The following is a 20,000-nucleotide window of genomic DNA, read 5'->3' as shown; positions in this document are numbered from 1 at the left end:
ACATACCAACATGGAGTTTTACATTTGAAAATAGAAAGTTCTATCTATGAAACTATTCTTGTGTATTTGTTTTAACTGTCGCGTAGCAAGAATATGGCTAATGTATGTATATATTATATTATACTGTATATATATATATATATATATATATATGTACAGAGCCATAAGGAAGCTATTGTTGGTATGAGTCCAGTGGACCTACAGTCGCCTCTCTGGCTCAGTGACGGGTCGGCTGCACGTGGCCGCGCTCTGCAGTGAACAGGCTGTTGGTTTTGTTTTCACATCCTCATCAGTCTCTGGGACTGATGTATCAGCGGTTTGACGGCAGCAGGATTATTATGTCTCTGCTCAGAGAGCGGCGGAGGAGCGAGTGTTGAGCGGTGGAAAGACGGGCGTGTTGATCAGCTGTTCTTCAGACTCAGTAGATGGTTTTAGTTTCGATGTAACGTGAGGAGTCACATTTAGAAACCATCAGATTTGTTGTTGCTGTCTTTCTGAAACGGGTCGTGACATGAACCTCAGCCGTCACCCGTCCACAGCTGACCCCCCCCCCCAAACAAACTTCAGGCTCAGACGTGTTCCTCGCTTTAAACCCTGTAAGACTGAGAACCCTGACACAGTGTTGAGTCACAGAGGACGATGTTGACGCGGCGGCAGAGTGGAGCGGGAAACGGCGTGAGCGGCCGTCGTCACCCGGACGTCTCTTTGACTCTAGTGTTTGTCGTTGGTCGAGCTTCATCTCACAACGTACGGCTTCCTGTCATCGAAGTGTCTCTTCCCTCCGTCCGTCACTCTGTCCATCTGTTTCTGTATCTTTCTCTTCCTCCCTCCTTCACAATCTCTTTGTCTCCTCCCCCCCCCCCCCCCCCCCCCCCCCCCCCCCGTCCTCAGGCCTGTGTATCTCAGTCCATCCTTGCATGGAGATTGACTTGAGGCATGAATACATCACAACTAGCCATCCATGCACCCCCCCCCCCCCCCCCCCCCCCCCCATTTCTCCAAGATCCCTCTCTCAGCACTTATCTCAAAGTTCGGATCTCATGCATTTTAATCGGCATGTCTATCTTCCGTTCTTCCCCTCTCCCTCTTTTCTTTGACTTTGGATCAGTGGCATCCTTCAAACAAACAACAACAACAACAAAACAACCCCCACCCCCAACCCCCACCACACCCCTCCCCCTCCTCCCCACCAGCTCCCTTTCCCCTTTTTAAATCAATATTTGCCATCAGCAAATAAATCGTATAATTTCCTGACTGTTAGACGAGTGCGACGCCGACATATTTACCTTCCACTCGTCTCTTTCTTTTTTTTTTTCTGCTGTCGATCCCTCGTTCTCGCGGCGTGGCTATTAGCTAAGTGAAGGGGATGGATGGCTGTGAAGCGCCAAGCGATAGCATCTCCATCAGAATCGGCGACATTGAAAAATGGCCGCCGCCTCTCTGATGACAGCACAGCAAAAACACACACACACACACGCATGCATACATCCTCTCACACACACACACACACACACACACACACACACACACACACACACACATACACATGCATGCATACATCCTCTCACACACACACACACACACACACACACACACACACACACACACACAGTCAGAGAAGAGACATTTAAATATTCAAATGGGGCCAGGCGGTAATGATAAACGACAAGGGAAAAGTAGAATCAAGTAGCTATCGATGCAGAAAATGAAAAGAGGAGAAAGAGAAAAGAGAGGAGGAGGAGGAGGGAAATTAAGCAAAAAAAAAAAAAAAGATGGAGGCATTGAAGGAGAGTTACGCTAACAACTGAAAAGAGGGAAGAAAGAGGAGAGATAGATGGAAAGTGATGGAGAAAAAGATGGATGAATTAAGCAAATACAAGGGGAGGGCTGAGGCCGAGGGGGTGTTACAGTAAAGAAGATAAAGGTGGAGAAGTGTTGAGCTGCAAATGACAAAGATGGAGGGAGCGCTGTGAGTGAACGGACAGAGTGAAGGACGAAAGGAGAACGAGCGACAAAAAGATGAAGGGACAAAGTATGAAAGGACGGGGGGAAACAGAAGGACAGTTGTCACCCCCACCCTTGGGCGACCCCCAGAGTTCATTAACAGAAATATATAAATACAACCAGGACTTTAAAACAAGACGAGGGAAGACATGAAACCAGAAGACGACGACGACAAAGCCTCAGTCCACAGAGAAACGCACACAGCCTGTATTCAGAAACTGAGCCTTAAAACCAGCCGTCAGGACTTCTGGAACTTTGTGATGTCACAACAAAGCAGTCACCAAGCCCCGCCCACCTGGACCCACCATCCAAACCTTGCAGGATTTGGTTTCTCTGAGTGTTTTTACCTGAAATCTGCTATATTTTTATTGGATCACTCAGAAAACAGTCAGCCAATCAGAAGAGAGGCTCAGAGCCTCCTCTCTTCTGATTGGCTCACCGACCTGTTGTTACTAGATCTGCAGAGAGAAGCCTGAGAGAGGAGATGTAAAACTACACTGAGATGGTTTTTAGATCTTCTGATGGATCAACACTTCAAATAAAACACAGAAGAAGAAGAAACATGGAGCTTTACAGAAAGGATTTGTTTGTCGAGGCGACGAAGTTGTAAATAAGTAAAACCAAAACAGGTTTAGAGGACAGTAATACTATTAAATAGAAATACTGTGCAACTTTCTCTGTATACATGCGTCAGCACATTAAACCTGATTAATATCAATTTTAATATGTAAGAAAAAAAGTGCATAAAGCAAATTGTTGGACAGGTTTTGGCTGAAGGAATGGCGCTGGATGAAGTGGCAGCTCTGGTTCTCAGACGAGTGTTTTCCACTGAGCTTTTGAAAATTCAGTGAAGAAACGAGCCAAACTGAAAGTCTGGCACTTGACGCTGTTGATCGCTGCCAGAGTTTAAAAACTGGCAACGTCTTTGTGAGCAGTAAATGGTGACATTTCAAGATGTCAGGATGAACGCAGTCAGCTGCACCATGTGGGGAAACTGCAACTAAAATATGATTTTAAAAGTCAAAATCTTTCCCCCACACTTTGCTTAAACAGTGACTTTTTGATTCAGAAATAGAAAAGTGCTCCGCCGCTCCTTCACTCCCCAACCACAGCGCTCAAACAAAAGCGTAAAGCAGAAGGTGAGAAAATATTCAGCGGCGCTTGGTGCTACAAAATGGAGCATTTCTTGAAAATCTTTCTATAAAGGCGTCTGCAGTCTGCCGTCAAGTGCTGCCGCTGCTGCGTTTGATTCCCGCGCGTCTGTGGAGCTGCAGAGCTGCGACACTTTTACCCTTTAATGCGCTCAAAGCAGGCGAAGCAGCGAGTGAAGAACCTGCTGGAAACTCCTGCGGATCCCTCCAACGTTTCATCATGAGATGAGCTGCAAACAACAACAATAAGAAAGATGTGCTTCCGTTTCAAAGAGCAGTTAAAGCAGCGCTGCGCCGACAGTCTGTCTTTTGAGTGTCAAACACTCTCCACCTGCAGGCCTGCGACGCCTCCCTCTTTGTGGAGGACGGCAGCTGCAGCGGCGTAGATTCACAGCAGCTTCGACGCGTGGAGACGCAGAGTCACAAAACACTTCAAAATGTCTCCAGAAATTAAATATGTACCGACACTACCAACGTCCCCGAGTCAAATCAGTCTCAGAGACATCATCACTACCTGGATTATGTTCCAGGAACCATGATCCATGATCTTAACCAAGCGCTTTCAAGTGTCTGAAAATCATAATTCTGCTTCAGCTGCTGCAGGAAACTCTTTCAAACATAATTAACGTGACGTTTTTCTATTGGCTGATCAGAGGTCTGAATGTGTAGTCATATACTGTCAGATCAACATCCGAGAAGTGGATTATATCGGCATGTTGCCGTGGGTTACGCCTCAATACCAGCGGTTTTAAATTCCGTCCTACATTATTATCAATGATGGGTTGGGTCAGCGCGAGACAAAGGTGGTGGTTGTGGCAGATAAACGGTTTGGTCAAAGTGAGGTGACTAACAGCTTGAGGTTATAGTTTAACAAAGTGCACGTTAAACCTCCCTCACCCTGACTTCATGTCTCTTTCTCTGTCTGGTTGGAGTCTGTGTCTCCTCAAGCTAAAGGTCCTGTCTGGAGAAACCAAACTTCTACTGGTAGAGAAAGGAGCATCATGGCGTCCCGGGGGTTTAGATGGAATCACAAAGGTCCAACACGAGGATTGGTCCTCCCCTTTGTCTGATCCCTACATTTCCTGTTGGCTCTCTGCTGTGTTTAATACGGGCGAAGAAAGAATGAAGTTTTCAAGCTTTTAATTCTGATCAATCTGTCACGTCCGTCTGGCTCTTATGGATCTGAACCAAAGTGTGAGGGACTCGTCTCAGGCCCACGCCTCACCCCTGCACAGGCTTTGGTGCAGATTGGTTCAGTGCTGACTTACTGACTTGCTGCCTCCGTAGATGCAGTGAAGAGTAGAGAACAAACAGGAAGTCAGGGAACAGCTGCAGCGACAGGCGAGAACTCAACGATGGGGCTAATAACTGAGGAAAGACAGGTGATGTACAGAGAAGGGATGAGGGAATGTGAGACAGGTGAGGCTGGCGTGGGGAGTCAGGTGACTGAGACGTCTGGTGACAGACATCAGGTCATTAGCATGAGGAAAGCTACGGGTTTGATCATGTGTCCGTGTGTGTGACGGCGTCTGTCCTGTCGTCTGTCTGTCTCCAGAGCAGCCACGCCGAGCTGATGATGATGGAGAGCAGGAAGACCGGCCTGCTGGGCCGAGCCGAGTCTCTGAAGAGGAGCGGCACCGAACTACCCAGCAGCTTCCACTGCAAAATACACAACCTGACACACACCTGGAGTCAGCTGGAGGTAACACACACACACACACACACACACACACCACACACACACACACACACACACACACACGCACGCACGCACGCACGCGCACACACACACACACACACACACACACACACACACGCACGCACACGCACGCACGCAAGCACACACACACACACACGCACACACACACACACACACACACACGCACACACACGCACGCACGCACGCAAGCACACACACACACGCACACACACACGCACACACACGCACACACACGCACACGCACACACACACACGCACGCACGCAAGCACACACACGCACACACACACGCACGCACACACACACACACACACACACACACGCACACACACGCACACACACACACACGCATACACGCACACACACGCACGCACGCAAGCACACACACACACACACACGCACACACACGCACACACACACACACACACGCACACACACACACACACGCACACGCACGCACACACACACACGCACACACACACGCACACACACACACGCACGCACGCACACACACACACGCACACACACGCACACACACGCACGCACGCACGCAAGCACACACACGCACACACACGCACACACACACACACACGCACACACACACACAGAGGCAAGTTTCAGAAATACAGGAGTGCAACAGTGGCCTCCAGACGAGTCAAACATAGACGGTATCTGGAGGATTAAACTGATATTTCCTTTGAGACAGGACTGTGTGTGTGTGTGTGTGTGTGTGTGTCTAATTTTAGGCTAATCAGCGCTGATCTAATCTAGAACATGAAGATGATAATTAGTGTCGTCTCAATTAAGGAGCCCTGCTGCTGCTGTGGCCTTTAACTGTGTGGTGGAATGTACGATGATGAAAGGATGAAAAGACAGACAGGTAGACAGGTCGACAGACAGACAGACAGGTCGACAGACAGACAGGTAGATAGACAGGTAGGTAGGTAGATTCCCTTGTAGAGAACATTTACTTCAACTCATCGTCAGGAAGCAGAAACAAAACATTAAATTCTATATTTCTATTAAAGAATATATTATTATGTGTGAGAATAAACTAGAACGGCGATCAGAGCGTCTTCCACCAGTCCGACACGTCTGTCTAGATCTTATAGATCTGCACTCCTGAAATGTAATGAGCAAGTTTGGAGCCAGTTGGTTCAGAACTTTGTGTGTAATCCTGCTGACAAACAAACAGACAAACAGACAAACAAACAGACAAACAAACAAACAAACAGACAAACAAACAAACAGACAAACAAACAAACAAACAAACAGACAAACAAACAAACAGACAAACAGACACAGTTTTGTGAAAACATGCAATCAATCAATGCAAATCAGCTATTGATTAATGTGCCGGTTCTCACCTTTGGAACACGTGCAGAACCTAAGAACATAAAAGACATAGAACACAACCCGACAGATCAGATCTGTCATGTAGAAGCTGCACTGTAAACACAGTGGAATATAACAGCAGGACTGAGGACTCTGTCTTCACCTGAACAAGGACTAAACTTTAAGAGAAGAACCCCAGTCTACTGGATCAGAGTCCGACCTTTGACCCTTTCATCCACCCAGACAGTAAAGTCAGTTAAATGTCGTTTTGACACTAAAAACTACGATACCCATGATCCTCGGCCTTTGACGTGTCATGGAAGCGCCAGGTATTCTCTGACTCGGGTGCTGGTGTTTAGTTCTGGCGGATGAAGCAGGAGTTTCCGGTTAGAGCGCCACCTGTCGGTCAGCTGACTTTGTGAGGAAACGAACTTCTCCTGAAATAACTCCCGTCTCTCGTGTTTGGAATACTACAAAGGCCGTGTGAGGCATTGTTTGCCTTGCTGATGGGCACGTCGGCGGCAGTTGTTTGTCGTTACCCAGGCGTGGTGATTAATTCCAGGTCTGCGGCGGCGGTGACAGCTGGCGGCGGCTCGTCGGGAGCCTGAAATGTGACGATGTGACGATGTGACTTTGTTCGTGCGAAGAAACAAAACTCGTCTCTCCTGTCGAGCTCGTTCACACCAACAGATATGTGGAGGAGAAACCACCGTCTGTGTGTGTGTCTGTCTCCTTGTAGTCCCTAATGACACACACAGACACACACACACACACACACACACACACACACTCACACACACACACACACACACACTCACACACTCACACACTCACACACACACACACACACACACACACACACACACACACACACACACACTCACACACACACACACACACACACACACACACACACTCACACACACACACACACACACACACACACACACTCACACACACACACACACACTCAGTTTTTGGAAGTGTGTGTGTGAATGTGCATTAACATATGTATCAACCTCCATGAAACAGATTCCTTTTTAGAAATTAAACAGCAACAGATGAGTCTCTCTCTCTCTGTCTCTCTCCCTCTCTCTCTCTCCCTCTCTCCCTCTCTCTCTCTGTCCCTCTCTCTCTCCCTCTCTCTCTCTCTTACCACAGTAACCAGACTGTGATTAAACTTCTATTACTGACAGAGACATTTAGACTCTGAATGCCGTCTCACACATGCACATATCAAAGTGTGTGTGTGTGTGTGCGTGCGCGCGTGTGTGTGTGTGTCATCAGGGAACAGAGGAATTCTGGGTAGTGATGCGAACTCTCGGTGAAGCAGTCACTTCTAATCTCTCTCTCTCTCTCTCTCTCTCTTTCTTTCGGTTTTCCTTCATCTGGCCAAAAGTATGCGGACACCCGTGTTGATAGACTTTAGTGTACTTCTAAAGCCCCGCCCCCCTCTGTTAGTGTACCTGTCAGGATTTCCATAAAGAGCTGCATGTTTACACAGTTTGAAGCGTTTTTATTATTATGTAAAGTAACGTATAAGAAAGTAGTAAACGTATGTTAGCGTGTGTTAAAGTCTGGTTTGTATTTCTACAGCACGTTGCTGCACAAAATCTACATGCTATGGTGGTCATTGATATTTTCATTTACATATGAACCATATTTCCTTTTACAAAGTAATGTCACTTCCTGTGAACTCTCATCTGATGAACTCGTTCATGAACATGGAAATAATAAACCTGTGTTGTGAACTGACGGAGGATTTCACCGTCTGATCCTGAAGCTGCTCGTTGCTACAGGAAGTTAAAGTGACACTTCCTGTGTGTGACAGGATTATAAGGCCACGTCACATGACTGCAGAAATATGGACATCCAAGCTTCAAATGAAACTTTATGTGTTTTCAAACAGTAGTTCATGAGGACGAGGAGCAGCCTGAGTCAGGTGGGTGTCCTCCGGTCTAACAGCTGATCAGAGGAACCTGTTCACCTCCATCATCACCTCCTCCTCTGCTCCTTCTCTCTTATTGTCTCCTCTCCTCCCACTGTTTTACCTCTCCAAACTTCCAGATTTCCTCCTATCCATCCTCCCTCGCCCCCCCCCTTGTTCTTTGATTTTCATCCCTTGCTCTCTAATCTGAATTTATAAGGTGATTTTTTTTTTCTTGTCAAAATGTTCATTATACATCAAAGGGCTCCGTGTGTCTCTCTCTGCCCCCCCCCCCCCCCCCCCCCCCCCCCCAACATGGCGTCTGAGTAGCATATTAACGGGCCTATCAGTGCTGGCGTCGGCATCTGCTGCTCTGACACAAATTGGGAATTAACTGGAATTGATGTCCTGTGCCTCGCCTCTGAACTGTCCTGGCCTTATGAAGAATTTATGACAGTACACACACACACACACACACACACACACACACACACACACACACACACACACACACACACACAAATGACGAAGAAAATAAAGCGGCTGTAAATTAGCTTTCATGTTTCCTGTTGTGGATTTTGGCAGCAGCTCGTGGTTTTTTTTGTTTTTGTTCAAGGTTAAAGTGTGTGTGTGTGTGTGTGTGTGTGTGTGTGTGTGTGTGGTGTGTGTGTGTGTGTGTGTGTTCATTCACTGTAATGGCAAAGTGGATAGATGGATAAATAGATAGCTGGTGCTCTCCGTCTGATAAGAGCAAAGAACAGATGTAATGAGATTAACAGAGACGTCGAAATGGAAACTAGACAAAGGTGTTTATTTATTTCTCATCCGGCAGGTAAATTAACTCTTTAAATCATCCTCTCATCCGCGTATTCGTCCTTTTTCCCATCCACGGTCTAAAACACCAGAGTCAGGAGCCGCTCACCACCTCAGCCTGCAGGGAGGAGGAGGAGGAGGAGGAGGAAGAGGAGGAGGAGGAGGAGGAGAGAGGGAGAACAGACTGGTTAATTGAGTCTCCTAAAAACAACACCTCATCTCTCTCTTTGTTTCATTTGCTCTCCTCCTCTCTTTATCTCTCTTATTTGCTAATTTTCTTTCTCATTTTCAGCCGCTCGCACTGGATCTGTTTCCATTTGCTCCTTCTTCTCCCTCGTTTTCCCTCTTCCTCGTTTTTCCTCCTCTTCACCGTTTCTCCCTTGTTTCTTACCTTGTTATTTCCCCTTCTCTCTTTTCCTCTCAGTGTTTCCTTCCTCGCTCCTTCTCCTCTTTGTCCTCTTCACCTTTTATTTTCCCCTCCGTCTCTTTTTCATACTCCACTTCCTTCGGAGTCTGATGGTCGAGCAACTGAAACACGATCAAAAATCTTATGATAGAAACTTCACAACAACTTCAGCTGATACTTTATCCACCGGTTTTCAGATGCAGTGAGGAAGTAGCTGATGAATTACATTTAAAACGACGTTAGATCAAAGAGAAGAAACCCAGTGGTGAATGTGTCTGTGGATGTTTGATACGTCTGTTCTGTGTCTTTAAAAGTAGAAGTTGTGACTCTGACTGTTCCTCAACTTTAAATTCAGAAGTTTCCAGTAAAACACAGAGAGAGAGCGAGAGAGCGACGCACCGCAACTGACAACGTCTCGACCATTTAGACGACGAGTGCCGTTCTTTTCCTGATCCCGTGTCTGATCAATAACACTGATTGAATCCTGTATCGACACCGCAGTCATCTCTAACAAGATGCAGCACGTCCGGCAGGAACCCAGCGTCCCTGTGCGTTTAATTTGACCCCGCGCTGTCAGATGATGTCATCGCTCTCTCACCTGTGGAGCCACATTCACCTGTGAACAGTCTCAACTCAAAGGTTCCAGCAGCTGCTTCATTTCTCAACAGTCAAAGTGTCTGAGATCTGATCTTTATGTTTCAGTCTCTCCGTCCTGGAAGACTGACGAGCAGGTAAAAACTGGAGTTGGTTAGTCGGTCGGTCGGTCGGTCGGTCGGTCGGTCGGTCGGTCGGTTAGTTAGTTAGTTAGTTAGTTAGCAGTCAGTCCTGCTGTCCACTACAGAGGACAGACTCTGATATTAAAGAAACAGTTTGATTATTGGCAACTGCGACGTCCGCCATTTTGAAATTAGAGTCCATGTGGTCTTTTAGCCACACCCCCACAACTGTGACATCACTAGAAAGCCCAGGACGTCCTCTTGACAGCAGAGGATGACTCAGATAGATTGAATAAGAAGTGCACAATTTAAAGGTCTCAGACTCATGTTCCCCAAAGGACAAATTGATTCCTGTGTCTGTGTTGAATAGTTTGAAAACAGGAAATGTCCACTGGATACGACATAACGCCACAAACACGAAACACACAGGCAATTAGAGAAATGACGTCCAGAGCTCAGAGGACGTTTCCCGGGGAGAGATGAGACTGTGACGGCGTTAAAGAGTCGGGCGGCGATGAGCCGGGCGAGCGTCCACACGTCAGCTGACTGTGGTGCTGCTCGGCTCCGGGGAAACAAACAGACTGTGATGGGGTTGAGTCGCAGTGTGAACAACCACCTGCAGAGGGAAGGAAATGTATCTCGTCTTCTTGGGGGAAAAAATTTATGTTTTTGTTGCTTTTGTTTTGAAAAAATGTACTTTATGTGTTTTAAATGACGGTAGCTTATATCCACTCTTGTACACTGCGCCGCCTCCTCTTCTCTCTCCTTCTGTTTCTCTCTGACAAACTAACCACAGACTCATAATCACTGTCGCTTCTTCGCAGAACAAAGCTAACTGCACATTACACCGATCAGGGGGTCCTATTATCGCCCCTCTCCGTCGTCTAATGGGCTGGTTTTACCTGCCAGAGTTCAGCTAAAGTAGTGTTTCCACACAGGAGGGAGAGTCGCTGCTATACCAACGACTCAATACCTTTTGTACAAACACATACATATGCAAATTAGCAGCAGGGACCCATGCGGAGCTCGTTCAGGAGCCGCTCTGTGTTCAAAGTTTCTCTTGTTTGGCCGCTTGTTAAAATTGTAGCGAGAGCTGCAAGATAACAGCTATTTGATCCTTAACATTTTTCAAAACAATACGACATGAACCCGAGGAGGACAAGATAGTGTACAGATGGAAAGTGAAGCTGGTGAAATGGGCAGAAACTTTACCAAGAATTAATAAGACATGTTAGTGAACACCTCCACAACGGCTTATTAATACGTCTTTCACTAAACCCAATCACTTCGCAAATAAAAGCTCAACTTCCAACAGCTGATTGTGAAACAGGAAGAAATCTGATACAGAGATAAGAGACGTGATGGGAGGAATGTGACGGCCGGAGGAAGAAGGAATAAATCTCTCACAGAGCAGGTTTCATCTCTGAAGAGTGCAAGTGTCTGTAAGTGTTGATGTTTACAGGTTCTCCCTTTGCTTCCTGAAGTAAAAGCAGGAGTTTGTGAGTCCTGCTGTGTTTGATTATTACAGATCCATAATACCTGCAGAAACACTGATGAGGTAAATCTCTTGTTGCCATAAAGAAAGTCAGAACATCACCATCAGACTCCATCAGCACCAATAGATCAGTTAATAAAAGAAGAGACATCCAATCAATCACATGGAATCACAACGAAACAAAGATGAAATGAAGTGAAGGGACTTTTCTTTTTCTTTTTTTTTGATGAGATATTTTAATTCCAGCGAAAACAACGAGGTTGTGATGTTAAAAATCCGTATTCCCTCTCTTCCCGCAGCAGCCTTAGTTCGCCCAGTCAAATTAACATGGTTCAACTTTACATTCTTTTCACTGTGAAACTGCCTCTTTGTGTTTCCCTGGACACTATTTTCTTGCTAGAAAGACAGTAACTTTGGAAGATTCCCAGTCGACTTGACGAACTCAAACTGCTGAAGCATCATGTCAGATCACCACAGTGAATCCCCCAGCTGCTGAATATGCACAGAACCATCCACCTCCCTTCCTCCCGTGTTGCTGCGACGCCTGTTGCTAACAATGTTGGTCTCTCACAAGTGTCTGCCCCAGGATCAGCACAGAACATCCCCATTCTATATCTATATCTATAGAAATAGATATAGATATATAGATATATATACGTATTGATGAGATCTTTTCAGGTGTGAGCACAAAAACACAGAAACACACACAAGTGGGGAATAGTGTCTCTCAGCCGCGTGCTGTGTCTTACTGTGTGATCAACAGGGGTTGGAAAATTACTCTGCAGAGCTTATTACACACACACACACACACACACACACGCACACACACACGCTCGCGAGCCAGGCCCTTGTTGTTCTCAGTGGTTCCTATTTGAAACAGTGATTGCTCCTCACTAAACACTCTTTCAGTCTGTATTGTGCCTAAACGGTGTTGTGTGTCGGGCGTGAACGTCGCTCTGTAGGTGAAGCCGCTAGAAGCTCTGCATTAGCAGCTGATCTGTTTGCACCTGGAAAAACAGCAGTTACAATCTCAGAGGTTTGTTCGTCAACAATAGCAACCTCGTTAACACAATAATAACAGGCTCCACCACCGTGATTACAACAGCATTAGCAACATCGAGCTAATTCGCAGCTACAATAACAGCATTAGCAGCCGTGTTGAAATGAATCATTATATCACAGAGCCGTAGATTTTATCACCTCGGACACAGTGGCAAGAAAACGATCTGCATTTCTGTATAAACATGGTCACATGTTCATCCAAGCTGCAGTTCTGAACAGGTGGACCCTCACAGGTGGTCTGCTGCTCATGGACCTCCACTGGCGACCCCTGACCTCCTGAGTCAGATTCAGTCTCTGATGCTGCTTCAGACAGAACTCTGGGTCAGACTCAGTCATTCAGCCTCATCCTCAACACAGTGACGAAGAAGCTCAGAGTCCCAGATTAAGACTTAAAGCAGTGAGCAACCGTTACCTGCAGAATCACTTCCTCTTTAGTGATTTTGTCCAGAAAATAAAACCGTGAGAACGTTTTTCGCTTTGTTTCAAGCTATTGTGGGCTTTTATTCTGAAAAGTTGTGAAAGGAAGTTCCAAAGGTTCTGTTGCTTGACAAACATCTGACGGAGCGACACACGATGTGTGACATGAAGAAAAGAATCAGTCAGTCAGAGGTTTAACATGTGACTGTGGCTGGAGAGGAATCACTACTTCCTGTCAGGACTTTCAGAATAAAATCAGAATGCAGATGATGAGCAAGATGGTGGATTGAGATTGTAAGAGATGATCATGTGAAGCTTGTCAAAGAGAGATGATAATAAATAATATTGAGGACGACTGTTCTGCAGGTTATTGAGTGAAAGTTCAAAAACATCTGCGTTAAACATCTGGCAGATTAACGTCGTCTTCTTATAAGAAAAGATATGTTATGATATTATCTAAGAATCAGGAAGTGCGACGTCATATACGTCACAGAAGAAGAACAGACACAACAACAACATCAAGGCCGACGAATGTCAGTGATGACATCGTCACGATGAGGACGTCTTCTACAGCGACGTGTTCACACTGATACATGACATCCTCTTTATTGATCTGCACTTCTCTGAGGGTCAATGATTAATGGCCATGTATGTATTGATTGATGTGCTGCTTTGCATGATGGGATATTGACACAACAAGGAGTCCTCACACTAACTCCCTGCCTCTCTCTCTCTTTTTTAAGAAAATCCTCTCGGAGCATTCAGGGCCCAGTTCTTCGCAGAGGAAGCGGTCGGCGAGCGTGAACTCTCTGCTGGTCGGCGGTCGAGGCGTCGCTGCGGAAAACCCTCGCTCGGCGCTCTCCCCTCTCACCAACTCGCTCCTGGAGCAGCTGGAGGCTCGCATCAAAGAGCTGAAGGCGTGGCTGCGAGACACCGAGCTGCTCATCTTCAACTCCTGCCTCCGACAGGACAAAGACGCCGCGGAGCAGCTGCGCAGCTTCAAGGTAGGAAGAGACGCTCGAGACGACCTGCACAGAGGAACGTTAGCCTTCAGCAGCTCAACCTGAAAACCCAGTGTTAGCAGTCAGGTTCAGATGCATCTGACTTTAGTTAAACATGGTAACGTGCACTTTTCTTCAGTATATCTCACACGTCGTTCAGACTCCTGCAGTTTCTGGTTCAGCTGCCGTTAAACTGAGTCACTTCAACCTGCTGAATGAAGTTTAAAGTCACATTTCAGATGCAGTATATAGGTAATTAACTTTATATAGATTATTAACCTTATTTAGATAATTAACTGTATATAGATAATTAGAATCCACTGAATAGAACATAAACTTTATCATAAACAGTAACCAGAGAGGGAACGCAGACTAAAAACACTCAGGTGTGTTCATGAACTTCTCTTCACAAACTTTTGTTCCTGTCAAATATGTGACAAAGCTTTGGCCAATCAGCATTAAGCTTTATCTAAAAAAAACAAACATGTTGGCTGTGTGTGTGTGTGTGTGTGTGTGTGTGTGTGTTGTGGCTAAGTATAGTAATACATCGTCTTAATGAGGCCAGATGAAAGCAGGGCTGTTTTGAAGAGATGGATGTATGGAGGAAACAGCAGTTAGCCTTAAGAGCCGCGGGACGCTAACAGGATATTAATCAGTCTACATCACACAGCGAACAGCTAGCTGCGCTGATTAGCCTAGCCCCGCCGTGTGACTGACAACCACAAATACACACACACACACACACACACACACACACAGTCATACACGTGTACATGTGCTGAAATAGAAATGCATTAATTCATGTATGCCCGCCCATACTGACAAGACAACACACACTTACAGTCACACTCATAGACACACACACACACACACACACACACAGATGAAAACACACACTTTTACAGACAGATGACAGAAACACCAGCTGATGACTTTAGTCCCAAAGTTTCAAACATCCACAAAGACACAAACACATGTTCAGTCTGTGATTTATTGATAAGAGAAGAAAAACTTTATTGATCCTGTAGAGGAAACTCAAAGTGACACAGCAGAACAAAAGAGAAGCTAAAACAAGGGAAAAATCTTATAAAGAATTAAAATAAGAATAGAAACAGAGTCTGGGATGAATAAGATCAATAAGAAATACTCAGTACATTTCTGTACATGTGCAGATATAAGAACAGGAAGCCAGCGTGGGCGTCTGCGTCATCGTCTCCATTAAACACAACTCTGGAGTTTTCAAACTAAAACAGGGTCAGCAGCGTTTCCAGAAGTCTCAGATTAAGAGGCGGGAAAACTCCAGAGTCGCGTGGACACCAGACGTCAACGCTGTAAAATGTACAAATGAAATGATATTTAGTTTGTTCCTGTAACAAACAGTCTCATAGTTTGACACCGGAGCTGCAAACTTCTAGTTGTAAACTGGTCAGTATTAATGTGAACACAGCGCACACACATGCATCACACACACACACACACACACACACACACACACACACCGGCTGCCTAAGTGATGAAACTGTATAGAACGGAGACTTTATCTGGAGAAAGTGAGCGGAGCCGCTCGTACTTTTGATCCTTGTCACAGCTCTCAGTGGGAAGCCATTGATTTCTGGCAGAAAGAGGCTGTGAGCTTCTGGAGAAATGAAGATTGGAAATATTGATAGCAGTCATTTGTATGGAGAGGGAGAGCGGGGGGGAGCGGGGCTAAATGGAGAGAAGGGGCTCCATTTTAAGAGAAGTCGACTCCATCTGAGCCGTCATTTGTCTGTTTTTGGCATTTGGACTCGTAAATGGGTTCGATTTCTGCGCTGCAGCTTATTACTGTACGGCTGTATGAGAAAGCAGCGGGGGTCGGCAGAGGTCGCCGAGGCCATACACACACTCACACACACACACACTCACACACACATTTATAAAACACAAATGTATGAGGCGTTTCAGACGGACACACTGCTGCAGCGCTCGCTTTAACACACTCACACTCACAAACATAAACACTGTGTTAACGTGTCCCAACAACACGACCCTGTCCCTGCAGTGCAGGTGTCCAGCCCGAAACACACCGTGGACATTTGTCTCCAGCCCACAAGAGTGGAGGTGAAGGGAGTCTTGGATCCCTGAGCGTCTGAACAGAAGATCCCGGGGAGGAAGAGGAACCTGCAGGAGGAAGGTCTGAGGTCCACTGAGGACAGATACTGGCCTCGATGGTCAACAGATCTATTTCAACCGGGACAGACAACAACAGAGAGAGAAACAGCGACAGGAGGAAAAGACTCTGCTGCTCAGACTGTGGGAACAGCGCTGAAGGCCAGAGTGTCAGTTTGTGATTGGATGAAGAGGAGAATGAGCTGGCGGAGCTTAGAGAGAGAGCGGGAAACTGTGCTGGTGAAGACATGGAGGACGCCGTCTTCCTGGTTGAACTCGCTCATGATGCAGATCATGTGGTCGGCTCGAAAGCTGTTGTTAGCTCTTCTTGACAGATGTTGGCATCAGTGACATCACAGGGTCTGTGCGTCCACCTGTGCATCCCTCAGACAGGTGACAGGTTGAGCCTCAGTTTGTCGGGGGGGTGTTAAAGCTGCTGTCTGTGATTTCTCTCTCTCCTCTCAGACTGTATGTGGCACCCTGTCCTCTCTCTCACCCTGTTTCTTCACATTTCAGCTTCCATCCGTGCACCCCCTCCCCCTCCTCCTCCCCCTCCGCTCCTCCTCCTCCCCCTCCTCCTCCTCCTCCTCCTCCTCCTCCTCCCCCTCCCCCTCCTCCTCCACCTGTCTGTCTGCAACCTGCCTCTTAATTGAATTAGCGGTCCTTTAAGATATGGCGTCAGCCAGACGTTCCTCCAGCAGGCCCCGGGCCTCCGATGACTCGCTATTGTAGTGGAGACGCTCTGGGGGCCGGACACACCGAGAATTAATAGACTGAGCCTGACACACACACACACACACCTGCTCTGGAGTGTGTGTGTGTGTGTGTGTGTGTGTGTGTGTGTGTGTGTGTGTGTGTCTCCGGTCGGTGGTTTCCTCCTCACTTGATCTAATCAGCTGTTTCATATGATCAGACATCTGAGCGACCAGCTGACGTGAAGCAGAGAATAATGTGTTGACTTCCTCCGTCGCTGCGTCCACAGCTACTGTCTCTTTAAGTGTCCAGGTGTCTCCTGACGTCACGAACCGCTCATGTCAACACAAACACAGGAAGTCGTTTCTGATGGATTCTGTAAAAGTGTAGAAACGTTCAGAGCCAGAACCTTCACAATGTCATTGATCATCAACATGGAACAGTCTTACTACATGTTCACACACTCTGCACATACAACAACATACAACATACAAACTAAACCTCTCTTTTATACTCATCAAAACACTTTGAGCTGCTCCTTGTGTATGAAAAGTGCCAAATGAATAAAGTTTATTTTCATTATTATTATAAAATAAATCAATCAATGAAATAAATCATTGATTGCACCAAAACAGCTCAGTGAAAAATATGTTTTTTAAATATTACAACATTAGAAATATGTATTTTACATCTTGTGATCTCATGAACATGTTATTGATATTACTCCAGGTTTTACTGACCCCATAATATGACTAATACTATTACTGTCATAACAACATCATCAGAGGTGAGAGGTGTAATAACACGTGTAATATGAAGGTTATTCAGATATTCTGTCTTTCTTTTCTTTCATTTCTTCCTTCCTTTCTTTCTTTTTTTCTTTTCTTTCTGTCCTTTTTGACGGACACACACTGTTCGTTCACAGCCTCTGAAATCACACACACACACACACACACACACACAGATGTGAGTGTAGATTGTGGGTATCAGTGTTTAGCTCATTCCTCTGAAGTGAAGCTCCTCTGTCTCTTTATCAGTCTGTCCATCTCTCTCTCTCTCGTCCCACCTCTCTTTCTGTGCTCCTCCTCTCTCTCCCTTGTTCTTCGTATCCGTCCGTCTTGTTCTCTGTATCCGTCCTCCTCTGTCTTGTTATCTGTCCGGCTGCTCCCTCTCTCCCCTGCTGCTGACAGTAGATGAACCCACCCTCCCCTACTGTTTGTTACCCCCCACCCCCCTCCAATCATGCCCTTTGCCCCGCGGCCCTCCTCATCATTTGTAACACATGACCCCCCCCCCCCCTCGTTTCTATTTTCAGCTCTCCTTCCTCCTGCCGTTTCTAAGTTTTAACCCCCCCACAGTTTGCACCGTGAACCTGTCCTTCTTTTCCTGCTCATGACTCATGACCCCGCCCTCTTCCTGCTGTTCATGCACCCACCCATCTCACCTCCCGCCCTGAGACGTGACCCAATTCTGACTCCAATTGATTGGACGTGATTGTTTTTATAATCAATGACTGAACACACCTCGCTCCCTCCCTCCCAGCTCCTTCGATCAGACCTGAACCCCGCCCTCGTCACATGTGCTTACACCGTATTTCAGCATCTGTTAAATTAGAATAACTGACTCCACTGACCAATGACACATCACCCTGATTAAAATCACGGGTTTCTCTGGTTTGATGGAAACAGTCGTGATGATGTAAGAACACAACTCAACCACATACATACATATATATACATATATACATATATATACATATATACATATATATACATATATATATATATATATATATATATACATATATATACATGCATACATATATATATATATATATATATGTATGCATGTATATATGTATATATATATGTAGAAAACAGTTGTTTTTAGACATTTTATAACTTTAAACTGTGTTTAACTCAGACAGCTGATGCCTCGTATTAGTATTTTAAGGGCTTTGGATTCGGTCTCTTCTCACCCTGTAGTTTTACTGGTTTTAACATGAACATGAGACTGATGTGCCTGAAGCTTCGGCGCACACCCGTACGTATATGTGGCACTTACTGAACCTTGTTGGTTAGTAATATTGTGCCACATGTCGTGTTATATTCCCGTCACGAGTCGGAGCAACGAGACTGAAAATTCTGGTCCTGAATTTGTGATGCTGTTGAAACCTGATCCACCTGACGTGATGGTGTAGATGACTGGTCGTGATTTGTCTGAATCACCGGTCTGCATGGAGTCACCGCTGTGACCTCTGTGTACGGTGACCCCCCATCCTCAACAATACATGACCCTAACCACCCCCCCCCCCCCCCCCCCAGCATCTCTCAGGCAGCTAATAGAAGGTGACAGCGAGGCTCTGATATCGATACCTGCTGCATGATGAGATTAAAGATCCACCGACTCCCTGCCAACAACACAAGCTGTGTGTGTGTGTGTGTGTGTGTGTGCGTGCGTGTGTGTGCGTGCGCGCGCGCGCGCGCGTGTGTGTGTACGGGTGCGCGGTCGTTGGTGTTTTGAAGAGGTGTTTTCTTGTTAAGAGTTGCTCGTTAGGGGTTGAAGGCGAGTAAACAGGTGAGGCGTTGCCACGGTAACGGCGCCAACAAACAGATCAGACTTTCATCTTCATCTGCTCAGGAGGAGAAGAAAACACTCGGCTCTTTCATCTGCTGAAGGAGTGGAGATGGAGAGCGAATGAAAACAGAGAGAGAGAGAGGAAGCAGAGAGTGACGAGGGGAGAGAAGGAAAGAGGGAAGAAGAGGAGGAGGCGAGAGGAGGAGAGAAGAAGACATGACAAAAGAAAAGGAGAAGAAAAAGATGGAGACAGAGAAAGAAACATTCAGGGTCATTTTCATCTTTTCGTCTCCAAATACCTCGGTGATATTTTACTTTCATTCATTGTAATTCACCTTGACTCAGTGTCACCTGTTTGAACCGACATCCCATCATCAACTCAACACTGCCTCCACAGCAACAGGTGCACATCACCTGCACTGACACACAGCAACCTGCCTGCCCCGCCCACCTGCTGCTTAATGACACAGTGAGAGTGAGGACGGACAGACAGACAGACAGACAGATAGGTAGACAGACAGACAGACAGACAGATAG

General features: G+C 46.2%; 1 protein-coding gene across 1 annotated transcript in view; it reads left to right on the top strand.

Annotated features, from left to right (window-relative positions):
- akap6 (A kinase (PRKA) anchor protein 6) overlaps window positions 1-20,000 on the top strand; it is a 188,931-nt gene that overhangs the window by 132,664 nt on the left and 36,267 nt on the right. Inside the window, exons 16-17 of the mRNA XM_056392722.1 lie at window positions 4,711-4,857; window positions 13,788-14,048. Coding sequence (XP_056248697.1) covers window positions 4,711-4,857; window positions 13,788-14,048 — 408 coding nt within the window. The remainder of the gene's footprint in view (window positions 1-4,710; window positions 4,858-13,787; window positions 14,049-20,000) is intronic.

Source organism: Seriola aureovittata, chromosome 13 (genome assembly GCF_021018895.1).
Source record: "Seriola aureovittata isolate HTS-2021-v1 ecotype China chromosome 13, ASM2101889v1, whole genome shotgun sequence".
Taxonomy (NCBI): domain Eukaryota; kingdom Metazoa; phylum Chordata; class Actinopteri; order Carangiformes; family Carangidae; genus Seriola; species Seriola aureovittata.
The sequence above is the reverse complement of the archived record's forward strand: the minus strand, read 5'-3'. Positions and strand labels throughout refer to the sequence as shown.